The following is a 16,564-nucleotide window of genomic DNA, read 5'->3' as shown; positions in this document are numbered from 1 at the left end:
CTAGGTTGTCCACTTGGGATTGATATTGATGTTCCATAAAGTGGTGTACTACTGCTACTTCCTGTGGGATAAGAAGAGGGGGGATTATGGCTTCCTACTCCAGATTCCATAAGACTAAAGAATGGATTATCAATATTTTCTATTTCTAATTTTTGTTGATTGTAAGAGATAACTAAATCATCATTATTGTATCATATTCTAACATATCATTGATATCTAACATGTCCCTTCTTCTATCATTTCTATTTCTAGTCTTTAATATTTCTTCTCGTGATAAACATATTCCATTTTTGAATTATTATGGTTTGATCAGAAGTCTATTCATTTTTGTTCATCATATTGATCATCTTTTAATTTGAATCGGCTTATAATTTCCAAATCGAATGCTATAATTATTATGTATATTCTTATAAATCACAGAAGTTTCAGGAGTTGTAGTTGGTTTTGGTGAGTTTTTAAATATATTCCATTCTAATCCATCAAATTTACTAGAATCACTGACCATTGGTTTTATCATCTTAACACCTCTACTAGTTATAGCACTTATGATACCGCTAATATCTAATTTATATCTAGTAGTACTGTTATCTGTTAATTTTCCTAAAAAGCCTATATTTACTAGAAAATTACTGTTTTTTACTAGATCATCATATCCTTTTGATTGTATTCCAATTTCTATTAAATCTAGGTCTTTAATACTTACTGAAAAGTCTGGACTACAATAAAATAAACCATTATTATTACTCATGTCTACTTCAATAGCTGCTATTAGAGCATTACGGGCATCAGATTGCCACCCTCTATCTGCTAAAGTAATCAATACTTTACCTGGAATTTCTTTTCTAATTAATCCTTTAATTCCTATTACGATCAATCCTAGATGAACTAGTCTTTACCGACTCTTTTTATTTTTTTCTAGTACTCTCCTTTACTAACCGTAGGAATATTGACTTCATTTGTTGATACAAATATTTCTTCTTCTCTATTTATTCTTATTAAACTGAGTATTAAAAATTTAAATTTCTGCTTTTATAAAAGGATTTTTTGGGTTTAGTAATTCTATTTGGTGATTATTATATATTTCTATGTCTCTTTCTATGTCTATTATTTCTTCTAATGTAGGACTGTTATTTTTATTTTTATTTAAGTATTTACTTAAAAAGGATTTACCTATACTACTATTTTCGGTAGTTATATTTCTTGAGGTACTGGCTATGTTACTTCCTAAGGTATTACCTTGTCCTTTAAAAGCTGTTATTTTATTCATTTTCTTCCAAACAATATACTATTATTTTCTTTTTTCTTAATTTGGGTTGGTTTATCATCTATTTTTAAGTTATTAATCTGCATAATTAAGGATTCTATTTTAGATGTAGTTTCATTATTATTATGTTCTTCATCTATTATTTTTAACCTATGGTCTATTTGTTCTAATTTGTCTAGTAATTGTATTAATAAGCTGATTAGGGTATTATTTTGTTTTATTATTTCTTGGTCTGCTATTCCAGAGGCTACATACGAACTTAAACCTTTACTACCACTAGGTTGATAGATCTTAGTTTCTTCTAGAGCTTTTAAATAGGATTCTTTACCAAAATTACCCATTAAGTAGTACTCAAGTGTTTTAATTCTTGTAATAATTTTTCTATGCTTTTATATTGTCCTTCTATTTTATTATATTCATGTTGTAGGATTCCTAAAATATGATTAATATTTAAAATTTCTAATTTATGGAATAGTTCTATAACTTTATTATTTTGATTCTTAATGTAATCGATATTTATTAATAAATCTTGGATTTTTGGGATTAACTTCTTACTTATATTTTCTATTTTTTGTTCTAGTATATCGAAATTTTTTCCTTGAGAAATTATCATATCTATCAGGCTATTTTGGCAAGGATTATTACTATGTATTTCATGGGGAAAATTATCTGGAAAATAACATTTTAATTGGAAATGTTCTTTGTTTATTATCTTTTTTGTTGTGAAAGGAACGGCTAAATCTAGATATTTTATTTCCATTTAACTAAAGCAGACATTAATACTATTATATTCAGAGATCAAATTGTCTTTTATAGTGGCTAGGGTTTCAAATCTAATCCTATGTTCTTCTGGAAGATATAATTTTCTTTTTATCCATCTAATATGCTTGGTGATATTGCCTTTCCTATCCGTAGTATTTTTAATAATGGGAATAGTTTCTTCTGTTTCTTTTAAATATCTATATTTAGTTTCTAAATAATCTTCTACACTCATAAGCCATACTGCAAATTGATATTTTATTTGGTCTTCAATTTTTATATTATTCCTAGTTAAATATTTCCTAACCATTTTTAAATAAGGCTCTATGTATCTATTAGGATTCTTATCTTGAATTTCCAAAAGAAATAACATTATTCTTGGAGATTATTTATATTATAGTATTGTTCTAGGATCTTATTTTTAGCATAATTTATTCTTTGTTGACTGTCTAAAAAATCTCTTGGTTTTATATCTCTTAATTTTTTATATTCTATAGTAAATAATTCTGATCCATTATGAGTTCTTTGTTTATGTTCTATCTTGATATAAGTATCAAATCTTCTTAAATGATAACTCTTATTTTTTAAATACCGACGAAGTTGTTTTAAAAATAACGCCTTCCTACTTTTTACTATATCTTTCTTTTTTATATTATTTTTTGTAATATAGGGTTCTAATGGTTTTAATATATTTTCTATTCGAGTTAAAGCTATTTCTAATTCTACCATAGTATTTACTGGTAATTCAATAAGATATTCCATGGCTCTGATACCAATTTTAAATCTACCGTTCTTTAAAGCCAATGAAATGCCCTAAGAAGGGAGCCTAGGATCATTCTAAATTATAAGTTAATGGTTCCGTACTTATGTACGGGCCACAATCTTCGTATTGATCTCGAATCTCTCTTAAGATAAGATATAATAACTCTAATTGTTGGTATAAATTTAAACTATTATGCAAGTCTAATTCTAAGATATATTGAGAATACTTGTAAAGATAGATATTTCTAATGAAAATATATAATTCTATCAAGGTCATTTATGCAAAATATTTGAAGATAAAAAATGCAGATATTATTGCTAATAATAATCTTGCTAGAATGTAAGCTCTTAAAAGGAAAAGCAGAGAAATAAAAACTATGAGTATTCTTACTAGTTCCATGGATTATTGCCGTAGCGAAACCCAAGGGAACGTAAAATAATAACTACATAACTTACTATATAAGATATAGTAGAAGCTAATTTTAAATTTGCAGTATTTAAATCTATTATTATGTCTACTAGTTCCATGGATTATTGCCGTAGCGAAACCCAAGGGAACGTAAAATAATAGCTAAATATCTTACTATGTTAACTATAATAGAAGCTGTAACTAAAGAAACTGAATTTAAATAAATTATAACTACCATGTAAAGGAAATTATTGATCTGAGATATCATAATAAAAATTTCCGTACTCAGTACTCAGGAGGAATCTTATCAATATAATCCTTATCTTTCCATATCTTTCCATTGATCATTCCTTTCTCTGATAAATACGCCTCATGTTACCAAGCATCAGCCTTTCTCCTGTCTTTCTTAAGAAATTTAATAATCAATTATTATATTCTCTTTTTGGCATCATACCTACGCTACTTTTCAAATTTATTTAAAAAATTAAATAGTTGTAAAAATATTTAAATTTAACCGTCAGATTAAGAGAATGATTATAAAAAGCGAGATATTATATAACAAGAATCTATTAAAAAGAATTCAATCATTTTAATCTCTCGAGTTTGTTTAGAATTAAAGACATCAATGCACCAATACCTTTTACTAAAGCTCATCTCATTCCGCATCCAGTAGTCGGAGTAGGGATTGGTTGAGTTCGTAATTAATATTAAGCTAAATTTATTAAATAAACAGGCTTATTTATGACTCGAAAACTTTTTAATTAAACAATACACGTTATTAAAAAAATATGAAGGATGGAGTGCACTTTTCATTGTGGTCTCTTGTAAATAATATTGGTGCGGAATGTTCTTTGAGGTAAAAAAAAAAAGAAAAAAAAGAAAAAAGAAAATAGTGCACAAGTCTTCAAGGCATGTGCAATACTTTTTTTTAGGCTTATTCGTCTTCACTTAATTTCAAATCTTAGATGTAAATTGGATTGAGTGGCGAATTTTCTTTAGGATACAATGAAGACTCTTGAGTATATTTTGCACTCCCAAACTCAAGCAAAGACAACTATTAGTGTAAATGCACTTTAATTGGCATAATTTGGCATCAAGACAAGGCGACGTGGAAACCTTTGTGATATGGTATAAATGATGACAAGACATGGTAATATGGTAAGGAGTCTTGGTTTGGAGGAAAATATCTTGGGAGATCTTGGTGGAGCTATTTTTGGTATGAGTTACAATTTGAAGGTAATTTCATATCAAGACCATATATAAAAGATTTGATTGGAGACTAAATATGGATGAAGCTTAATTGAAGAAATACCTATCAATGGTATGATTGAAGGCTATTAAAGGTATAATTTGAATAACCTTAATAAGCATGATTGAAGACTATTAAGGGTATAATTGAAGACATGCCTATTGTTGGCATGATTGGCATGATTGATTGAAGATCTTTCTTGGGAAGATTTGAAGACCAAACTTGGGTGAATTGAAGATCAAGTTTGGATAGTTTTATGAAGACGCACAAAGACATGCGCCCCTTGCGAGGGGACTGCGTGGTGAAAAACTGAGGAGGTAAGCTAGTTGTTGGTAGTGAGGATCGGGAGATCGGGCTATACCGACTCGGACTAAGCATAACCGAGAGGTTGATGGGCCTTGAGGTCGTTCGCAACGTAACCGGAACTCAGTCAAGTCAGCAGTTAGGACTATATTGCAATTTGTGTTACAATAGGAGTTGCAACAACTAATTTTGGAAGGTTTTGAAGTTAGTAGCTGCAGAGATTCTAAAAGAGATATGGACTATATATTGGGACGTTGAGACATCTATATAAGCTACCTTACTCTGAGATTGGGTGTGAAACCGGAGTGTGAGAGAGTGTGTGCACTAGATAATCTAGAGGGTAGTGATTTTTATTTGTGAGTGTGAGTGACAAAGTGTTTGTACTCATTTATTTTCACCTATTTTAGTGGATTGTTTATCTCCGGGCTTGATCCCTCAGATGTAGGCAAGTTGACGCCGAATTAGGTTACCGATCTTGTGTGTTTCCTTCTTGTTTGGTTTATGTGAAATTTCTATGAGCGTTTGAGTGTTCTTTAAACCCACAAACCACACCGGTGGAACTAACAACAACAATGGTTTTTACAAAATGAAAGTCTGCGTTTATCTTTTGTACACTCAAAGAACAAAGCAAATAAATTTGTGAAGAGTTTGTTTGTTATTCAAGTGGCTTGAATGATGGTAGGAGATTATTTTTATAGTAAGTGTTGTACCCTGTCCTGGTTTAAACCTCGGGCCTATTTAGATTTTTATGCTTACATTAGGGGTAAAATGGTCATTTAGTAGTAGTGGCATTTTTTGCATTTTTTTGCATAGTAGCTTTTTTATGTGAAAAAAATCAAGGGCAATTCCCGCTCATTTGGATCTATTTTATATGATTTTTCTATTAAGAGGGCAATTAGGTCATTTCCTATATATAAAAAAAAAAAATGATGAATGAATGAGAAAAGCCTGGAACTTTCTTTTCCTTTTTGCTTCCTTGCTTCCTTGCTTCTTGTTCTTCCTTGTTCGCCCAAAGATAAACCTAGAAAAAAATCTTTCCGCGAGAATTTCCGCGAACTTCAATACCAAACTTATTCCTCTTCACTCCCCGAATCCGTAAGCTTTCTAAGATTCAATGTTTTTTTGTTTTTGTATTTCTTTTTGTATTTCCTTGTTTTTTTAGAATTGTATAAAAAAACTTTTGATTTTCTTCATGGATATGATGATTCATAGGCTTAAAATTGAAGCCAATGATTTATAATGCATGTATGAGAATGTTGTAGAAGAAAAATTTTTGATTTAGAGTTGTAAATTGGGGAGAAAACCATAGTATAAGGTTCGGGTTTCATCAGAGCAATTTCGAATTTCATCGTAGCACCGAAAAATTTTGAGTCTTTTTCTCGTATTTCTTTTGGTTCACATTGAAGCTCTTCTTACCCCTCGAACTCATTGGAACTAGTTTTACTCCATTCCGAGATCGCTTTGGATCCAAAATGACGATGTTTTTGCCCTAAAAACCCTAATGTTTTTGTATTAGACATGTATAATTGTATTTTTTTATACATTTTTTTCTTGTGATTATCATTATTATGTTCATTAGAATTTGAATTCCCTGCTTGTATCTAGGTGGCGAAGTGTCCTCTAAGGGGAAGGAGCTCGATCGATCGAAAAGTGCGCCCTCGTGATCGAGACGACCGGTTCCGTGAGTGGGTTATGTTGAGTGCACAATTCTAATTGAGTATCGAAAAATATTTTTATTTGTTTTTTTCCTGAAATGATTTCCATGGCTTTTATCATGTTTTTAAATCACTAGCTATAGGAGAAAAGAAAGTGTAGATGACCACTAGAGACTATGGTTTATTTGGAATGACTTATGGTTTATTTGTTTTTGAAAAATCATGAGAAAGCTTACTGATGATGTACTTGTGTTAGTTGAGATTGAACTTGAGGACATACATGCTTGGTGGATGAATGAAAATTGTTGATTATTACAATGAGTTCATTGAGTCTATGTGTTATAAGTGAAATTGATTATGTATGTTCAATGGATGATTTAATCTGCCTAGTGATAGATAATTTCTAAAGTTTCAGACATGATATGATACATATGGTACATGGAACCTGATGAAGCCTTAAATGCTAAGACATATAATTACACTAGTACGTTGGAAATTGAATGACTTGTGGAACCTTATACATGATTTTGGGTAGTTAGTGAGATTTATACTAATATCTTCTTTGCAATATTTGAGAACCATGGATGACATTATTATGCTTATGTTGTCGAATTATCAAAGTTGATGAGGTTTGTTCTTGTGAGCATAATGTAGGGTGCTTAGTTGTAGTACGATCATAGTGTGGTATCTACAGGGTGGATGTCAGTGATTATGATTATTATTTTAAATGGAATTTCTTTAGAAGGTTGATGATGAGTAGCTTGAGTTATATGTGACAAGTGTTAGATTACAAGACTGAATATTCTTGTGAATTTCTAATAATAGTTTGATTTAATGCTACTAAGAGGAGATAGTTAACTTTTGAGTATTTTGACAATGAGATTATTAATCGATGAAGTAAATATTGATGTTGAGGTAACGACACCATGATAAGGATCTAAGATATAATTGAGGATAAGAAAGGGGTTGAATAGTAAAGACTTGTGAAAGTAAATACCTGATGATGTGTAAAGTAGGATTGGATCAATATGTATATATTGACATGTGTAAATATATGCGATGAGATGAACATATTTTCATGACTTGTAAAGTATTTAGAGGTTGTGATTGACTAGACTTTGGGGATAAATCTTGTATTTGGAGGAAAACTTAGTGAGCTGAAGAAAGAGAAAGCTAGAATGATCCTAAGTAACTTGGGGTTTAATCTAGAACAAAAAGCTATGCTTGTTTTGATGACTTTTATTGTATTCCAAAAACTTAATGTTTCCTTTTCTACCTTATTGGTATTTATTTTTAGAAATGGTTGTAAAACCTTTCACTTGTATAAGTATGCTTTTGATATTAATAGTTATGAAAATTAAGGGTTTTTATTTTTGAATGGCATGTTCTTCTGGATTGTGAGTATTACAGTGTATTTGATATTAGCTGGTTTCTTGTCTAAGGCAATGTTTCAATCAACTTGAAGAGCTTCGCATGTTATTGTGTTATTCTTGGCATTTGGACAACAATGTTTTTTGAATGTATTTGCACATCGGGATCGGAATATTATTTGAAAGTTTACATGCATTGCTATGCTTTTGGCTTTTGGATTTGTGGAAATAATGTTTATTCCCGATATGTGAATGCTTGTCCCGGATAAGGACCCCGTGACATGAGTGATTCGGGATTGTATTATTGCTACGCCTATATGATGGTTTTGGATGGTGACGGCGGGCTAAGGCCCCGACTATCGCAGAGTGGGTTCCAACGGGCCACCTTTAGAGGTGGCGCTGTGGACCTGGGTGTTGATTTGTCCGGATCGGTGGGAGCGAGAGCCCCGATTGATGATACATCGGGATCCCGGGGTCACCACACGGGACCGGTGGGCCAACGCTCAAGGGTGCGAAGATCTTGACGGCTCTCAACTTAGTCGCGACGGCGGCTAAAGTTAGAGAGAGTGTTTTTAGGCCATTGTTTATTTGATCGAGACTAAATTTCAATATTTGAGGAAAATTCTATTTTCTTGCAATTGGTATATTCGAAGTGTGGTCTTTCACATAGCATGTTTGATATCTTAATGATTTTCGAACATATATCATGCAGAATTGAGGATTTGTGATTATCGAGGATTTTATTTATTTAAGTTGGTTTTTTTCTACTCATTTTGGGAAATTATATCCAAGCATTTGTTTTATACATGTTGATGTTTTGTCTATACTCGTGAGAATTTATGTTTTGGTTTCTAAATACCAAGGTTTCATATCCCGTATTTTCATTGTGTTGCAAAATGTGAACGCTCCAGTCATTTAAGTTATTGTAGAATGTGTTTATTGGAATTTCATCGATTTGTTTTTGATATTCTGCTAGATTTGTGCTAACCCATTCACCCGAAAGTGACTATGGTTACTCACCCCTCCTCCCTTCCGTGTTTTAGTGGTTTTTGGTCGTCATAGCGAGGCGAAGTGCTTGGCAATTTGTATCCCAAGTCAGGTTGTTTATTTATTGTTAATCAGGTTGCATTGTATGATTGCAGTGGATCCACTAGTGTTCTTAACTCTGTAACTGTGATTTGTATATCACTTTACGGTTGACTCTTCGAGTGAAAAGTTTTTGCTTTTTGGTACCTTTTATTATTGTGGTGTTGTTTAGCGGGAGTTTGTGAGCCCTTGCGATGACTCGAGGGTTGAGTGATGTGTGTCCCTCCTCGGGATCGTCGCGGCGGTTGTCACGTGGCGGGCCCGCGGGTCGGGATGTGACAGTAATGAAGTGGTGTTTAGTAAAGAGACACACCACTTCAATACACCACTTCATTAATAAGATATATCTTTTCAAATAAAACAAAACAACCTTTCATTAATTAATGAAATTACAAATAACAACCTTTCATTAGTTATATTACAAGTGGTGCATATTAAATCTCTTTATCATACATTAGTGTTTTTTTGGAGTTTTAACTACACATAATGTAGTGTTGTGTCTTAATGAAAAAGGCATACATAACTTCCTATATGACTCTTCATATAAGAGTATGATTAATAGATACATTTCTTTATTTTTAAAATTGCCTCACAATCCCCTACCATTTTGAAAATGAACACAAATTCCAATCACTTTGAAAATATCATATTTTTAGTAAAAGTGTCTTTAAGACTAGAATTTTCACCTAGCAAAACATAGTTTCATCCATCCAAAATAATGTGGTAGACAAGCTTTGAACCAATTATCCCCATTTGAGCAGGTGGGGGTGTGATGTGCTAATGTCACTCAAAAACTCACTCAAGGTTTGAACACACACACACACAGTCAAGCATCAAGAGAATGGAGACAAGGAAATTGGTAACCCAGTTCAGCACAACCTTGCCTACATCTGGGGGGCCAGGCAAGGAGAAACAATCCACTAAAAGAGGTATAAGAACAAGGAGTACAACACTCTCTCACTCTCTCAATACAAAAAATATCCTTTCAAGATTTCCCAACGGCCACACACTCAACTCTCACCGAAGAGTCTCTCACTTGTTGGCTCATCCTAAATCTTCAAGCAAGATCTCTTATATAGACACACCGACGCCTAATAAAGTTACATCTTTTAGAATTCTCCGCGACTTCCTAACTTGGACACCTTCCAAAGTTAGATGTTGCAACACCTAGTTATAACATGGCCCACCTTACTGAACATGATTGAGTTCTAGCCAGTTGCACCCGAATCTGCGACCTTCAACCTCCCGGTTCCTTCAGTCCGCCTCGTAGCAGTTGACTCGATCCGAGCTCTTCCTACCTACAGCTGCTTCCTTCCTCTATTCACTTCAATAGGTCACCCTCTCCCGAGGGACGTGCCTACCAAGGCACATGCGACCATCTCACCAAAGATAGCCACCGAAGATCTCCTGATCTTTTTTCCAAACTTGGCCAAAGTTTGGTCTTCCCAAATGATCTTCGTTTGACTCATGGAATTATTGTTATCAAACTTGATCTCATCTTCATCCAAGTTTAGCCTTTAATATCTTCAAGCATGATCTTTAATCATCCATGCTTGGATCTCCTAAATCTCTAATCATATCTCTTACAGTCTTCAATCAATCTCCTCACATGATTTAGACTCCATGTATAGTTCCGCCCGTAGATAGCTTTTGGATCTTCCTTCGAATAGTGTTGCTAAATATGGTCTTGCTAATCTCCTTGGTTTCTTCTTACCTTGTTTAGTTTGTGTCTTGAGATACCTTCACACCAAACTAAACCTTGTGTCTTCTAATAGCTTCATACAATCTTCATGATCTTGAATTCTTGCCAATGATAGAATATTCCTCTCTCTCTCTCTCTCTGTTTGAAAGAGAATACTCACAGATCGTCTTCAAACTTCTATTCAAACCACCAGAATGATGAAGAACATCATTACATTCATTCCTGCAAAATGGAAAGCATCATGCTGCTCCACTCCATGATTGAGATCTGCTGCAAATGAGAAGAAAACCAAGAACAAGAACGATACAAGTTTTGAAGAAGAAGAAGAAGAGAAAGATTCTCATTGAAGGATCGAAAATCAAAACAATTAGAACAAGAGCTATATATAGACTCTGTTCTTCATACATGACCAATTATATCACATGTTAGTCACGTGATAATGTAAAGAAATTGAAATAGCTGTAATGAAAACAAACAGAAGCTTCATATAAGCTTCAAGTCTGTAAGACATTAATATAATCTTCAAAACTTTGAGTAGAAAGTTTCCTCTCCTTTCCTGAGTTTTATGATAAAAAAATTAATCTCTTAGTTCTCCAATATCCCCCCGCAAGTTGGAGGGTGTAACAAGTTAGGACACACCCAACTTGGATAAGATGTTGTGATGATGAGGCCCAGACAGAGGCTTTGTGAATATGTCTGCTAATTGCTGTTTAGAAGGTACATGTTACAGAGAAATAAGCCCAGCCTGAAGTTGTTCACGCACATAATGACAATCCAATTCAATATGTTTGGTTCTTTCGTGAAAAACTGGATTTTTGGCAATGTGTATAGCAGCCTGATTGTCACATTTAAGAGAAATTGGTGTAACTGATGGTACTGTTAACTCTGTCAATAATCTAGTTAGCCAAGATAGCTCTGCACACACTCTTCTCATGGACCGGTACTCAGCTTCAGCAGAGGACAATGCAACTGTTGCTTGCTTCTTTGATTTCCATGACAAAGGAAAATTTCCCAAAGTAATGTAGAAACCACTGACAGAATGTCTTGTTTGAGGACAGGAAGCCCAATCCGAATCACAAAAAGCTTGTAATTGATAAGAAGAAGCTGAGCTCATAATAATGCCTTGATTTGGGTTAGATTTCAGATATCTGAGAACATGTAAAGCTGCATTCATATGAGCTGCAGAAGGCTTGGACATAAATTGGCTGAGATATTGTACTGAAAATGCCAGATCTGGTCTTGTGTTTGTGAGATAGTTCAGTTTTCCCACTAATCTTTTGTAAATTATAGGATCTGGTAAAGGATCAGCCATATCATAGTGCAACTTTAATCCTGGTATCAAAGGGCTTGTTACTGAATGTGCAGTATCACAATGAAATTCCTTTAGCAATTCCATAGTGAATTTTCTTTGTGTCAATATAAGATTCTGTTGTTGATACACAGCTTCAACCCCCAAAAAATAATGCAAGAGTCCAAGATCCTTAATTTTGAATTGTTGATCCAAATACTCTTTTAAATTCTTCATTTCTGCCTTGTCATCTCCAGTCATCAAAATGTCATCAACATAGACAGCAAGAAATATGTTTTGATTAGCTGTCTTCTTGTAAAACAAAGAGTAATCATTTTTGGAATTCTGATAGCCTCGATTTTTCAATGCTTCAGACAATTTGGAATGCCACTGTCTTGATGCCCGTTAAAGGCCATAAATTGACTTTCTTAGTTTACAAACTAAGTTTTGTGATTCAGTTTCTAGACGAGGTGGTCTTTTCATATAGACTTCCTCATAAAGTTCTCCATGAAGAAATGCATTGTTTACATCAAGCTGAAACAATTCCCATCCTTTTTTAACAGCAACAACAATTAAACTTCTAGCTGTAGTCATTTTGACAACAGGTGAGAAGGTTTCAATATAGTCAATTCCTTGTTTTTGAGAAAACCCTCTGACAACCAATCTAGCTTTATATCTTTCCACACTCCCATATGCTTTATGCTTAATTTTGTAGATCCATTTACAGCTTATAGGTCTCTTTCCTTTTGGTAAAGGAACCAATTCCCATGTATGATTAGCATTAAGTGCATTAAACTCCTCCATCATTGCAGCTCTCCATGTAGGATTTTGTACTGCTTCCTCATATGTTTGTGGCTCAATAGTATTAGATAGTAATGCAAACATTTTTTGATGTTGTTGAGACAAAGAGGAAAAACACATATGTTTTGGAAGACATTGATTGGTAATAATATGATTGCAATTAACTTGACAAGGAGAATTCTGAAAATTTTTAGGACAATCATTTCTGATTGTGTTACAGACATAGTCTTTCAAATAAGAGGGAGCATTGTGATTCCTAACTGATCTTCTAACAGGATTGTTGATCAAAGAATATTGATTTGAAGTAATAGGTGTAGGATCTGTGGATGAAATAGATGAAAGTGAAGATAAATTTGGTAATGTGTTGTCAGAAAGACCTAAATGAAAAACATCTGAATGAAGATTGTCTTGAACAGACATAGGAGAGTACAAAGGAAGAGAATTCTCAGTGTTTTTGAATTTATGAAATGGAAAAACTGTCTCATGAAAAATTACATTTCTAGAAACAATTATTTCCATAGTGCTGAGAATTAAAACCTTATAACCTTTCTTTCTAAAAGGATAGCCAATGAAGACAGAAGCATGAGCCTAGATTGGAATTTATCTCTAGATTTTTCATTATTTGTCACATAACATAAGCAACAAAATGACTTAAGATGTGAGTAACTTGGTGGATATCCAAATAAGATTTCAAATGGTGTTTTATTTTTCAAAACTTTAGATGGAAATCTGTTGATCAAATAAGTAGCAGTAAGAACACAATCTCCCCAGAATTTGGTTGGTAAATTTGATTGGAAAAGGAGAGCTCTAAAGGTTTCTAAAAGGTGTTTGTGTTTTCTTTCAACTACTCCATTTTGTTGTGGAGTGTAGGGACATGTAGTTTGATGAATGATTCCTTTTTCTGCAAATTTTTTTTTTAAATCCCGAGAGCTTCCTAACTCAAAAGCATTGTCAGTCCTAATTTTTTTAATTCTGATTTGAAACTGTGTTTCGATCATTTGAACAAAATGTTTTAGTGTATAACTTGCATCTCTTTTGGTCTTTAAAAGAAATGTCCATGTAGATCTACTGAAATCATCTACAATAGTGAGGAAAAATCTAAAACCTTCATTTGTTATTGTATGGTAGGGTCCCCAGGTGTCAACATGTATGAGATCAAAAATTGAAATGGATTTAATGCTGCTATGTGGAAAAGGCAATCTATGCTGCTTAGCTTGTGGACAAACATTGCAAATTGTCATAGAGTCTAGATTTTTACTTGAGCTTAACAAAGAAAGTAGCTTTATTTTCTTCAAAGGAAGATGGCCCAATCTATTGTGCCAAAGTTCAAATTTAGAGAAATTACAAGAGGAAATATAATTGTTTGGAAGCAAAGAACATGAAGACAGTGAACAGTTTTGTGAACAATCTGTTATTGAACAATCAGTTTTTGAAGGCAGAGATATGCTCTCTGTTGGAATAGCTCCCTTATTTGATGTGTGAAAGAGGTACAAGCCTTTACAAGCTTTACCAAGAACCAGAGGCCTCTTCAGTAAAAGGCCCTGTAAAATGCAGAATTCAAAAGTAAAAGTTACATTGCAATTGAGTTGTTGAATCAACTTAGTAACAGAAAGTAAATTGAAATGGAAATCAGGAATAAAAAGAACTTGATCGATGGACAAGTTGTCTGTAAGAGTTATTGTACCAATATGAGAGACAAAGATTTCAAAACCAGTAGGAAGTGTGACTTGATAAGGTTTGGGTAAAACAAGAAGAGATTGGAAACAAGAAATATCATGGCACATATGGTCAGAAACCCCAGTATCAATTATCCAGGATTTTTGGAAAATGGAATGCTTGCTAGTACTACTAAAAACATGTGAGCTATCATTTTTTGAGGAAGGTTTAGTTGTAATACCTGCCATAGTTGTAGAATTAGTCACCATATTCACATTCCTAGCTATTTCATCAGACTGTTGAGAAGAATTTCTGGAAGAATTATCATTAAGAAAAATCATCAGCTTGTGTAATTGAGCTGTAGTTAATTCAGGAATGTGTGAATCCTATGATGTAGACAAGATTTCTGAATTATTTCCTTGAACAGAAGATACCAATCTCTTCCCAAACTCCTTATTATTTCTTCAGGAATTAGGAAAACCATGCAACTTGAAGCATTTGTCTTTGCTGTGACCAGTTTTCTTGCAATATTCACAGATAATTTTCCTGAAATCTGATTTGTTTTTGTAAGGAAATTGAGGAACATTCTTTGTTGAATAATTTCTAGGCAAAGATCCTGCATTCATAGAAACAACTTCAGAATTAAACTGCATAGTAGAAGAAACTTCTCTCTGTTTCTCCTTTTCAATCCAAATAGAGTAAGCTTCTCTGACAGAAGGAAAAGGCTTCATCATCAAAATGTTCCCTCTTGTTGCACTATAACTTTCATTTAACCCCATTAATAGCTGAGCCAATTTCTGTTTTTCTTCATACTTTGCTTGTTCAACTCCCATACAATATTGACAAAGAGGCATGTCATTTAAACACTGAATTTCATCCCAGAGACTTTTAATTCTGGTGAAATATGAGGTAACAGAACTATATCCTTGATAGACTTGGCTAAGCTCCTTTTGCAACTGATACAAGAGAGGACCATTCAATTGCCCAAATCTACCTTCCAATTCCAACCACATCTCTCTAGCTGTTTTTATGTAAACTACACTTCCAGATATATCACTGGTAAGACCATTTAAAATCCAAGAGATGACTATACTATTACACCTCTCCCAGTTTTGTAGATCAATAGAAGCAACACTCGGTCTCTTGCAAGAACCATTCACAAAAACCAGTTTGTTCTTGGCTGTCAAAGCTATCTCCATGGCTCTTCTCCAAGCACCATAACCATTACCATCAAATGGTTTGGAAACTAGCATTATACCAGGATTATCAGAGGATTGAAGGAAAAAAACATTAGAAGAATCCATTGAAGACCTTTCAGCAGTGAAATAATCTTCATACATAAGATCCAAGACTAGAGTAAAGAAAACTCTCAAGAGCCAGCACCAATTCAATTAGTAAACCTTCAATCTCAGAATCAAGATGAAAAACCAAACCAAAATGCAGAGAAAACTCAGATTGATCTCTCTGATACCATGTTTTAAAGAGAATACTCACAGATCATCTTCAAATTTCTATTCAAACCACTAGAATGATGAAGAACATCATTACATTCATTCCTGCAAAATGGAAAGCATCATGCTACTCCACTCCATGATTGAGACCTGCTGCAAATGAGAAGAAAACCAAGAACAAGAACGATACAAGGTTTGAAGAATAAGAAGAAGAGAAAGATTCTCATTGAAGGATTGAAAATCAAAACAATTAGAACAAGAGCTATATATAGACTCTGTTCTTCATACACAGCCAATTATATCACATGTTAGTCATGTGACAATGTAAAGAAATTGAAATAGCTGTAATGAAAACAAACAGAAGCTTCATATAAAGCTTAAGTCATCAAAGACATTAATATAATCTTCAAAACTTTTCGGTAGAAAGTTTCTTCTCCTTCCTGAGTTTTTATGATAAAAATTAATCTCTTAGTTCATACAATCTTCACTGATCTTGAATTCTGCCGATGATAGAATATTACTCTCTCTCTCCAAATAGATCTTTCTTAAAAGGAGTTCTATCAAAGATATGAATTATCATCCCGGATCTTACCAAGGATAGATAATCATTGCTAAAATAAAACTTATCTTTCTTGAAGAGATCCTATAGACTTGATGCACTTTCCAAAAATAGTTTATCATCACATGACTTTAATGAGAGGAAAATCTTCTAAATAAAATCTCACCTTGATCTTCATATCTCTTGAAGATTTATTAATATTCATCGTCATCAAATGCATCATCCTCTTCCTCTTTGATGAGTCAGCCAT

At 33.3% G+C, this 16,564-nt stretch overlaps 1 protein-coding gene across 1 annotated transcript; it reads right to left on the bottom strand.

The window, feature by feature from the left end:
- Window positions 1–14,154: 14,154 nt before the first annotated feature.
- On the bottom strand, window positions 14,155–16,564 carry LOC120267384. The gene is made up of 5 exons (XM_039275022.1): window positions 16,481–16,564; window positions 15,705–15,768; window positions 14,794–15,655; window positions 14,546–14,616; window positions 14,155–14,189 (listed from the first exon to the last, which is right to left on the bottom strand). The coding sequence occupies exons 1-5, from the start codon at window positions 16,562–16,564 to the stop codon at window positions 14,155–14,157; spliced, it is 1,116 nt and encodes a 371-aa protein (XP_039130956.1).

Source organism: Dioscorea cayenensis, chromosome 8 (genome assembly GCF_009730915.1).
Source record: "Dioscorea cayenensis subsp. rotundata cultivar TDr96_F1 chromosome 8, TDr96_F1_v2_PseudoChromosome.rev07_lg8_w22 25.fasta, whole genome shotgun sequence".
Taxonomy (NCBI): domain Eukaryota; kingdom Viridiplantae; phylum Streptophyta; class Magnoliopsida; order Dioscoreales; family Dioscoreaceae; genus Dioscorea; species Dioscorea cayenensis.
The sequence above is the reverse complement of the archived record's forward strand: the minus strand, read 5'-3'. Positions and strand labels throughout refer to the sequence as shown.

Coding starts and splice junctions, on each gene's coding strand:
- LOC120267384 (XM_039275022.1), bottom strand. CDS start 16,564: ATGGCTGACTCATCAAAGAGGAAGAGGATGATGCATTTGATGACGATG. Junction 15,656..15,704: donor TCTTGATTCTGAGATTGAAG/GTTTACTAATTG, acceptor TCTTTACTCTAG/TCTTGGATCTTATGTATGAA. Junction 14,190..14,545: donor TAATTCTACAACTATGGCAG/GTATTACAACTA, acceptor TGCATTTTACAG/GGCCTTTTACTGAAGAGGCC.